This window comes from Gobio gobio (assembly GCF_949357685.1).
Source record: "Gobio gobio genome assembly, chromosome: 3".
NCBI lineage: Eukaryota > Metazoa > Chordata > Actinopteri > Cypriniformes > Gobionidae > Gobio > Gobio gobio.
In genome coordinates, this window is record NC_137099.1 from 53857417 (window position 1) to 53868644 (window position 11228).

At 39.2% G+C, this 11228-nt stretch overlaps 1 protein-coding gene across 1 annotated transcript; it reads right to left on the minus strand.

The window, feature by feature from the left end:
• Positions 1–1466: 1466 nt before the first annotated feature.
• On the minus strand, positions 1467–11037 carry snrpb2 (small nuclear ribonucleoprotein polypeptide B2). Its single transcript, XM_079811645.1, has 7 exons — positions 10989–11037; positions 10717–10794; positions 10426–10598; positions 6665–6796; positions 6505–6546; positions 6278–6366; positions 1467–1890 (listed from the first exon to the last, which is right to left on the minus strand). Exons 2-7 carry the CDS (start codon positions 10778–10780, stop codon positions 1731–1733), a joined length of 660 nt encoding a protein of 219 aa, XP_079667771.1. The 5' UTR covers positions 10781–10794; positions 10989–11037; the 3' UTR covers positions 1467–1730.
• Positions 11038–11228: the final 191 nt, after the last annotated feature.

Consider the following 11228-nt stretch of genomic DNA (forward strand, 5'->3'; position numbering starts at 1 on the left):
TTCCGTCGGGTACAGAGAGTTCAGGCCTGACGGTTTACAACCGATCTCAATTCATACGCTTGTGATTTACAGGAGCTGAACATGGTTTGGAACAACACGGCCTGGTTTCACAGACAGGGTTTAGATTAAGCCAGGATTAGGCCTTAGTTCAAGTAGGACATTTTAAGTGACTTTTACAAACATGCCTTAGAAAAAGACATTACTGGTGTGCATCTCGAGACAAAACGATGGAACTGACATGTTTTAAGATATATCAGTGCAATTTGCTTTCAGTTAAAACAGCTCAAACATGCATTTTAGTCTGGGACTAGTTTTAAGGCATGTCTGTAAAACTGGGGGCACAAGTTCTCCTGATTTGTCAATTGAATTCCCAATTATTTATATTCACGATTTTATAGTAATTTGTACACCCTTTACATTTTTACTTCAATGTTCTAATTAGCAAATTCATTTAATTTGAAGCAGATTTGTTACGTGACGCATTAATTAAAGTTTCTTAAGGGTCAAGATCTCTGCATCTCTTGCGGTGTATCAAGCCATCCCATAATATTTCTGTCATCATTCAAATTAATGCGTGGCTCCTAGTAACTGTCAAGCATGTGTGTAAGACTCCAATAACATTATAAATTAATTATTCCATCGCAAATAAATCTCTCAATCAAGTGTCTGTGTCTTATACATATTATAATATTATTTTCAAAGACATTTTTATATTGTTATTATTATTAAAAATTATTATTGCCCCTGGTTCAGGAAGGAACTCTTGTAATTAAGTAGCAGTGGCTGGGACAGATTTTAATTAAACGCCGCTTAAAAAGATGCAATCTAATCCGGTTTACATGAAATGAAATAAACTGCTGGTGAGCAGGTTTGAGTTTATGGACCTGTTGCTATGACAGCAAGTCCAGGATGAGTGTCGAAAAACCAAACAATCCAAGATCATGCCAAATCATCAACAATCAAATCCAGCTAACCGAGTTAGTGAGGTATGAAGAACAGACCCCTGGTCCGCTTGGCGTTTACATTAGCATTTTAACACCGAACCTAAAGAAAGATACAAAACAAACAACAACAAAACAGGTTTTATAGCTGGGCTAAATGCGCTCGTATGTGTGTAGCCTACATATGACGGTGTATGATGATAGTCAAAACAGCGACAGGAATCCCGCCGCCACACACACAAACCAAGATCTGCTGCGAGGAGACGCGGTTCTGACGCCTGTGCCGAACTGTGATGGGCAACATCACGACTATGACAAGAAAAAACAGGAATGAGTGAGCATTCTGTCCTTTTTAGGGTCGCATCTTGTGACATCACTTCCTGTTTTTGACTCGTTTACATGTCTTTGGTCAGTGTTGTGTTCATATTTCATTCACCAAACACACCAAGTGTGAACACACCCGACATTTTTGGGTGAACTGTTCCTTTAAGATCAAGCTAAAAACAAAAACGTCATCAATAATATGGGAGGGCAAGCTGGCATTTATTTTAGAGGCTAATTTTATTAGTCTACAGTACAAAATAAAGATCTGTCCTTGAATATCATAATGTCCCTCAGCGACCAAATAACTTCCTTACAAAAAAATTAAAAATTAAACAGTCACTGAACACAGGGTTTAAAAAACGAGATTAGACTGACTGAAAAGACAAACACAAATCCAAACCGAGGGTCCACGGATAAAGCCTCAGTCCCAGTCCAGTACAATCTGCACAATGAGTGTGAGCCGGGTCACTTTTTAGAATAGGTGATCTTCATGGCACACGTAGCTGTAATTCTGAATCCCTGTAGCGCGTCTTTCGCGACTCCGGCTTGAGTCTCGCTCTCAAACTCCACAAACGCAATGTCATGCTTTCCCGGGACCAGCCGCACTTCTTTAAACCCAGGAAACCTGAAAAGGTGGAACACGACAGCCGGTGAGTAAACAATCTTGCTGAAAGAGCTATACATTCATTTATTAGCATTTGCGATAACACGGCTTAAAAGTGTTTTTTTCCAACAAAGTAGTAGATTTAAAGTGTTTAACAAAAGTGAAATGTTTTCCACACTAAAAGAACAAAAAGAAGAATATTTAATATTAAAATTCTCAAATGCCCGGCCAAAAAAAAGTTGCTTTTTGGATTTAAATAGACAAATTGAAAGTCTATGGGATGTGCTGGAGGAGACTTTACAGAGTGCTGGACTCTTGCATTGTCAAAAATTAGGGATGCACGATATTGGATTTTTTCCCAACTCATTTTGGCCGATGCCAGGCAGTCATGGCCTTATGGTTAGAGAGTCAGACTTGTAACCTGAAGATTGCGGATTCGAGTCTCGAGTCTCAGGTCCGGCAGGAATGGTTGGTGGGGGGAGTGAATAACCAGCACCCTCTTCCACTCTCAATACCACAACTGAGGTGAGACCCTTGAGCAAGGCACCGAACCCCCAACTGCTCCCCGGGTGCCGCAGCAATATGGCTGCCCACTGCTCTGGGTGTGTGTTCACTACTGTGTGTGTGCACTTGGATGGGTTAAATGCAGAGCTCAAATTCCAAGTATGGGCCACCACTTGGCTTCACTTCACTTCTATTCCTTTGTTTGGAAACAACACCATTTTGAGCAAAAAAAGCATTTGAGGTCTCCTTACTAAAAGGATACTTGCTAAAGATAAACAAATGCTCTTCTTATAATAAGAGTATATTAAAAGCTCTGAAAATAACAATAATAAAGTCAATAATTTTTCACCCCAGACAGATGCAGTTTTAACCTAAATAATTTATTTTAGGATTTAACGTTTGTGCACATGAAGTGGGGGTGGCATGACATCAGTTGATGCTGTCTTTAGCTAAATTATTTTAGAGTTCTTTGGATTCTTTTTCATCCTCCATTTCATAAAATGAAAACGTGGAACACGACAGCCGGTGAGTAAACAATCAGAGGAGAAAATCTTGCTGAAATAGCTATACATTTATTCATTAGCATTTGCGATAACACGGCTTAAGTCTTTTTTTTTTTTTAACAAAGTAGTAGATTTAAAGTGTTTGACAAAAGTTAAGTGTTTTCCACACTAAAAGAAAAAAAATAAGAATATTTAATATTCAAATTCTCAAATGCCTGGCCAAAAAAAGTTGCTTTATGGATTTAAATAGACAAATTGAAAGCCTGGAGGAGACTTTACAGAGTGCTGGACTCTTGCATTGTCAATACAAGATCTGGACCAAAAATTAGGGATGCACGATATTGGATTTTTGCAGATGTTATTTTCCCAACTCATTTTGGCCGATGCCAGGCATTCATGGCCTTATGGCTAGAGAGTCAGACTTGTAACCCGAAGGTTGCGGATTCAAGTCTCGAGTCTCTAGCCTGGATGCCAGCCGAACTTAGCCCCGCCCACAACATTTGAGGTCGGGCAGTTTGGTCTGGACTCGATCCGTTGGGGAGCAACTATGCCCGAACAGAAACTGTTCGGACCAATCAAATTGTCAGGGCGATGATGGACAGATGATAAACAGTAACGTAATCATCACGTCATCAAAGGCACTTGGGTTGAGTTTGTTCTAATCCTAAACGGAGAACTTGTTCGTATATGCATTCACCTTCACTATTTCTCTCAGAAATGATGATCGTGTTGGTAAGTAAGTACTCGGTGTATCCTTAAATTCTTTTTTACAACACTGGCAAACATCGTTTACACTCACGTGCACAGGGTTGCCAAGTTTTTACAACAAAACCCGCCCAATTGCTACTCAAAACTAGCCCAAAACAAGCCCAATAGCTTTCCGGGGGGGTACTCCGGAAAAAAAGGCGTTTGGGGGCTAAAATATGTGTTTTTTTGCCTGTGTTGCCTGGGTTCCTGGGTCTGTATATCACATAATTGGGGTCGCTTCATCCGGTGGACTTGGCAACACTGTGTGTGCAGTTGAGTTCTGTTGACATTTGACAACTAACGTTATGCGTCGCTCCGTTGCTCTGATTGGTTGTAGGTCTATCCAATTGAGGTCTTTCCTGGTTCGGTTGAAACACGCCACATAATCACAGCATCAGACTCATATTAGTATGACAACGTCAAGCTATCGAGTCACAGGTCAGGCAGTTGTGGCCTTATGGTTAGAGAGTCAGACTTGTAACCCGAAGGTTGCGGATTCGAGTCTCAGGTCCGGCAGGAATTGTCGGTGGGGGCAGTGAATAACCAGCGTTCTCCTCTACCCCCAATACCACACCTGAGGCGAGACCCTATTTAATTTACAAGTGTCATTCTTGTGATTCATGACATCATTACTGCTTTATTTAAACAGAAAAAGCAGCAACTTTAGTTATTTGTGTATTGTACTTTTCATTTCATTAGCCTCATAGCATAATTGCCCAAGTCAAAAACATTGAAATATGATCTGGGCAATTATGCTATGAGGCTAACGATTTGATTACTGCAACAACAGCGCCCCCCCACTAAATATATATACACCTATATGGGCACTAGAGAGTGGGGAGTCACTGTTGACGGAGACGTCCTTCTGTACGCGCATTCACAAATGTTTAATTTAGGCAGCATTTAAAAACTCAATATAAAATCAGCATACATGCAATGTATTTGCTTGTTTTCACTTCAAGAATGACCACACTTCTGTGTGTTATCGCTATAGGACACCTTGCACATGTGAGTTATTGCAGGTGTATATCAACGACACATTATCATATTGGCATAATTGTATTATTTCATTCGATTTCGTACCGATAATATCGCTCATCCCTACCAAAAATGTATGCACCTCTTAATGGAAAAGCATTTATTTCCATCAAGAGATGCATACATTTTGGTCAAGATCTTGTATTGACAATGCAAGACTCCAGCACATCCCAAAACCTTTCAGTGAATTTAAGGGCTGGACTCAGAGGAGCCGATTCATGTGTGAAGATGATCCTTCATGCTCCCTCACAACCATTCTTTCACAGTTTGAGCTGATGAATCTTGACATTGTCATCCTGGAATATGGTCATGATGGGTCTTCCTACATGGTTGTTGAAGAAATGAAAAGCTACACACTCCATCAATGAGGGTTAGAAGAACTGTTGCCAGACATATAATGTGCTAGAAACATAATAATGATGATCCCATCACAGACTCTTAAGCATTTGCCTATTTAAATCCAAACAGCGACTTTTTTTTTGGCCAGGCAGTGTATATGTTAGGGGTGTAGCGGTACACGTACTCATATTCATTTTGGTACAGGGCTTTGGGTTCGGTGCACGCGTGTACTGAACGCTTTCTGAATGCAATCTTTAACAGTTCACAGTCGGCTTGTTTTAAGCGCGGAACACACTTCAATCCGTGTTCCCACACGAACATATGAAGTATTCAATCCATCTTATCACGAAATTCAAACGATAAATGCCATTTTGACGCTCGATGTGGCGTGACTGATCACTGATCACAGTTCAAGTGAACGCGATCATCTCTTCCTAAAGAATAAACATGAATGAACATCTGAAGGTATGCTGAGGATACATTACAACTTACTGTCACGTATCATATGTGGTGTAATCGCTCAATCAGTGTTTCAACGGCGGAAAGACGTCAATATAACTGCTGTAATCTAAACAATGTCATGTAGCATCACATTTACCTCAGGCAGTCATTCAGTGTCCACAGAAATGTATTCACTAAAAATCAACTATTTTCGCAAAATATATGCACTATATTAGCCGTTATATTCATTATATTCTACTTAACCTGTTAGTGATGTCTTGATTATTTCATGTATGTCAAAATGACAGGCTGTGTATAAATGATCATATTTCAACAAAGAATTGGAGAAAAAACTAATTTATTATTAGATTTAGAAGTTATTGCAAAAACTGCCTTATGTGAAATTTAAAGGTTTATGTACTATGTTATTTGAGTGTTGATTATTAGACCTAAAAATAAATAGCAACTGAATTTAGGCTAATAGTTTGGGCTCTGTTGTTAACCTTTAATATTAATGTGCAAGTAAGGGCTCCCTATATAGTTTACAGCAATAAACTTTTAGTTATAATTTAATTCATTTAAGGACAGATTTTTTTCAGTAAACCGCTGTTTAATAAAAATAAATAAAAAGAAATTTTGTAAAACTGCTGTACCGAACCGTAACTTCAAAACCGAGATACGCACCGAGCCGTCAGTTTTGTGTGCCGTTACACCCCTAGTATATCGATATGTGTACCAATATGACAACAGTCAAAATAGATTGAAATAAACATTGCCATTTATTACTAAAAATGTACTTAGTTTTTCCTGTAATGTTTACTAGATTTAAAACTTACTGGTTGAATAACATGGAGAGCATCATCTCGTTGGTTTCCTCTGGGAGATTATTCAGGAACAGAATATAATTTGGTGGGTTGTCAGGGACCTAAAACAAAAATATTAAATCATTTATTGTGCTGCATGCAAACATTGCATCCAAAGTGGCTTAGATTTTCAGGTTCATACAATAACTTATTTTTTAGAAATACTAAAAATCTAATCGTGTGTGGATTGTGTGACATACCTGGACTGTGGCAGGTGGAGGAGGCTGTGTGTTTACAGAGCCCTGCAGGAAAACACAATTTGCTCAGTCCATCAGTTTTTTCTTCTTCTTTGACTATACTTTTCACAGCCAAATGAGCTCAATGATTTTTTCTGATTACATGATGCATTTCACAACTCACCGCTGGTTTCTTGTTGAGATTGGCGGCCTGTTCCAAGGCTTTCTTTTTCTTCTCTTTCTTCTTTTCTTTATCTCCATACGTGCCTCTCATCTTAGAGATCAGGTCTGAGTCTGTTTTTGCATACTGGATTCGCTACAAATACATGCGAAGGTTAGCAAATGAGAAATGTGTAAGCATTTCTAGTACTTTACGTGAACTGACACAAAATTAATGATAAACATCCTCACATCAGAGGAGAAAATTATCATTTGTATTATTTTAAAAGGCGTTTTATGCCTTCACAGCAAAAATGACAATAAAGTACCATAAATGTAGTCCCTATATGATTAATGCGTACTTAGGATACATTTTTAGAGTTTAATGGTGAGTTGCACCAATAAGGATTAAAATAATCAAAGAATTGTTGACCTAGGTTTTATTTTAACACAAGCTGTGTTGCACAACTTAATTTTAAAGCCACCATGACATCGAAACAGAAAATTTCTATTTTTTATGAAATATTGCAGTGTGTGTTATAAGTGATTAATCCATGCATATCATTATTTGCAACATCTCCTCTCGGATGGGTTTACTGGCGTGAGGTCGGGGCAACCTGTCACTCACATGAGATCAACCAATAGCAAACCACAACCATCCAATCAATTATCCTATGTACACTTCCATAGACCACAATGCAACACGACTGTGAAGTCACGACAGAAACTTGTAGTCCTCACACTCAAATTTTACCACAGATTTTATATGATTTAAAAGGATGGAGGGAATAGTATTTTACTGTTGTGAGTCAAGTTAGGTTAATTAAGAAGAAAAAAAAAAAAGCACAATACTTGTAACCACATTCAATTCCAAGTGATCAAGGGCTCAGGGTGTTCCATTTAAACACATTGCAAGGGTTCAGGCAGTAGTGGGCGCTCGTGCAACGAAAGCAATGACGTCCAAGTGAACGAGACGGAGGGTTAGCAAGGGAAGGGCATACAAATATTTCGGCAATCCTATAAGATCATTACAACTGTACGACATGGGTCTGATAAACTTGGGTACGACATGCATTGTTGACTGTACGATGATGATACATATTGAATCGGCTATGACGCAAGTTAGTATAGAAGAATAAAACGTCATTGGCATGTGCGAGTGGTAAACAAATAGAGCGAGATGAATTGCACTTTGGCAATTGTGTTGTTTATGTGCGCTGGAAAAAAGGAGGAAAATATGGACGCGGTCATGACTAGGAAAAAGAGGCCAACTTGGCATGCAGTTTTAAGTTTTAGTGCCAGGTCTCATTGATCAATACGCCATTTCATGTTGCATTTTTATTGGCTAGTCAGAAGACGTAGATCGTAGCAGCAAACACACTGTGAGATGAACATGCTAAGTTTCTGACACTATCTTTGGTCGCAAGATAGTCACTGTATTACAAAGGAAAAACGTTTAGGAGTCACGACCGCAGAATTCACCACGATTGGTCATCTTTCATCTGGGACAGCCCAAAATCATACAATGTGCATCAGGCATAACACAGCCCTATTCATTAGTCCTTTCACTCGGATGTACGTCACAATCGGGAGAAAAAAGACTATCGCAACTTCTATTTCATGCCGATTTTAAACAGTTTACCAAATCAGGAATTAGTATTCTAACCTGTAAATAAAACCACCATCTACATCATTGTAATTAAACAACGAAATGTTAATATTCCCTTTTTGACACTGGAAATTCTCTCTCTCTCTGACATAAGTGGCTCTTGCAGATAAAGGAAATAAATGTGTAAAACGTCAACTGTCTTTATTAACTGCAACCGTTACGAAGAGACAGTTAGAACAGGGCTATATATGTCATGTCAACAACATCTCTGGTCCCGTTTACACCTGGTATTAAGATGCATTTTGGTCGATCGGATCACAAAGTGGATGACGCTGAATACAGGTGTAAACGGGGTCTAAAACGCTTTGAGCTTGTCCACTTTCCACCACTTCCAGAGGTAGGCGAAAACACATTAGACCGGACTGACTTCTTAGTGTAAACGCTCATGTGGTCGCCACTACTCTCCACCTACTGACCTAACATGTAAATAGGGATGCACCGGTTGACCGGCCAAAAACCGGAACCGGCCGGTTTTTGCTTCTAGCGCGCGATCGGCGACCGGCCGGTTTTCTTTGTATTTTTCTGCCGATTTATCCGGAAGTGCGCCCGCGTGCACATACGCCTATATTGCAATCATTCGCGAACATGTCACTAGTGTGTTACAAACGGAAACTGGAGAACTGAGGAAGAGCCGCTTTCCTGCGCGAGCCTACCTCTCCGCGCCCTGCACAAGTGCAGATAGTGAGCGTTTGTTCAGCTCAGCTTCATCTGCTCACACAACGCGTCTGCTAATGTCCGATTCGCGAAACAATGACTCCTTTGAACCGAATCATTTTAACGACTGGTTAGAACAACTGATCTGTCCAACACTTGTCTTGAACTAACGAACCAGTTTATTAATACAGTAACAAATGTCCTGCTCATGGTTAGTTCATGTTCGTTAATACATTAACTAATGTTAACTAATGACCATTATTCTAAAGTGTTACCTTTTATTTTACCTTAATTACATTGACTTAATTTGATTTAAAAAGCACCTTCTTAGTTTTTTTTCGTTGCACTAAACATTATTTGATTTAACATTTTGGAACCATTATATACTTTGGTTTTATTTCATTTCACTGGTAAAGACTTTTTTTCTGTACACTGAATTTAAAAACAAATGCTGATTTAAGTAACATCTTTGTTTGGATTGCAGAATATGCAGTTGTTGCCTTTAATTTCACCTTTCAGTCTTTTAATTTCCAATTAAATTTCTTGTTAATTTCAAATTGCAGACTTGTTTTCATTAGCCAAAAGCCAATTTAGCCTGTTAAATACCAAATAAACATCTTGTTCATGGATACTTTCATTCTTTTATTGTGTTAAAAAATAAATTAAAAACATCGGAAATCGGTATCGGAATCGGCCAGTTTTCTTGAAAAAAATCGGTATCGGAATCGGCCATGTAAAAACATGATCGGTGCATCACTACATGTAAACATTATGGGAAGCACGCTAGCCAGACGGGATTTAAACTTTGTCGGCTGAAGACCCAAATTTGGTTTGAAGAGGAAAAATCTACCAAGCACAATGTTCTCTCACCATTCCTGATTTCTAACACACACTTGCAGCGTTCGGCTGGTCTTGCGACTATCAGAGCAGAAACGGAAACTGAGATATGAGATCTCCGGCAGAACGCCGGCTCACCATTGGCTAGCTCCTGCGTCAGCATCACACGCTTTCGTCATAGTGCTCACGTGAACAGCGTCGGCCAATGGTGAGCCGGCGTTCTGACATAGAACTCGGATCCTCTGCACTGTATTTATCTACAACAACAGCATAGGAGACTGACACAGACGAGAAGAAATTGATGTGGAGTAAGTTTGTTTTTTGTGCACAAAAAGTACTCTCATCACTTCATAACATTATGGTTGAACAACTATGGTCACATGGACTATTTTAACGATGTTTTTACTACCTTTCTGGGCTTTGAAGGGGTCAGAGAGCTCTACGATTTCATTAAAAATAATGTTTTAATGTTCTGAAGATCATCGAAGGTCTTACAGGTTTGGAACGACATCAGGGTGAGTCATTAATTTTCCTTTTTGAGTGAACTAACCCTATAATCGTATCAGATAAGTAAATGTCAAATGGCTGATATGCACAAACTATGAGCTGCTGTGTCACTCACTGACCATGGGCTTGTTGTAGAAGGGGAATCCCTGGAGCTGTCTGAGGGCATTGGTGGCTGCAGAAAGCTCTTTGAAGATCACAAACGCCTGACCCCTCATCTTCGCCGTCTTCATAGCAACAATGTCCATAATCTGGCCAAACTGCGAGAATAAGGCGTACAGCGACCGCTTCAACTCTGTAGAAAAGGTACGGGAGAAAAAAAACAAGTTTCTGATTCTGAGCTCAAACATATCAATGAATGATCAGAGAGAGGCAAATACGTCAAAGCGGTCACGATCTTCTTCTTCCTTTACCTTCTTTCTTGATCTTATCGTTAACATTGTTGATGTAGATGGTGTGATTAGGTCGTATATCCATGATTAATAATTCCACTGAAATAAACAGAAACGCACACAGAAAGAGATTGAATTCAAAGAGCAACGACACAATAACACTTATTACCTTATATTTAGTATTCCGACTAGTCTAATATTGTGTTAATAACAGTGCTGATTTGATACATTATACACGTTGTTTATTAAGTAATAATAAAACAATAAAGCTGAATGAATCGCCTCAAACTTACCACACTGCTTGATTCAGGCGGAAACTGCCGCTGCGTTTCTTCGTTTGCTTTATTGTTGTGAAACAGTTGCCGGTTGTTGCGCCTCCTGCTGTCGCGGAGGGATATAACATCAAACACGGAGCATGTAGTTTTTCTAAAAACTTACCCCCGGTTTCACAGACAAGCCTTGTATACTTGCACTATCCCAAATGTTTCCAATAATCGTTAAATCCCGAGAAATAAGCAATTTTAACCAGGACA

What these genes read in the sequence shown, in the direction of transcription:
- snrpb2 (XM_079811645.1), bottom strand. Translation starts at nt 10,780, where the DNA reads ATGGATATACGACCTAATCACACCATCTACATCAACAATGTTAACGAT. An exon ending in CGATAAGATCAAGAAAGAAG is followed by an intron (nt 10,599 to 10,716) that starts GTAAAGGAAGAA and finishes CCTTTTCTACAG; the next exon opens with AGTTGAAGCGGTCGCTGTAC. An exon ending in CTCTCCATGTTATTCAACCA is followed by an intron (nt 1,891 to 6,277) that starts GTAAGTTTTAAA and finishes CCACCTTTTCAG; the next exon opens with GTTTCCTGGGTTTAAAGAAG.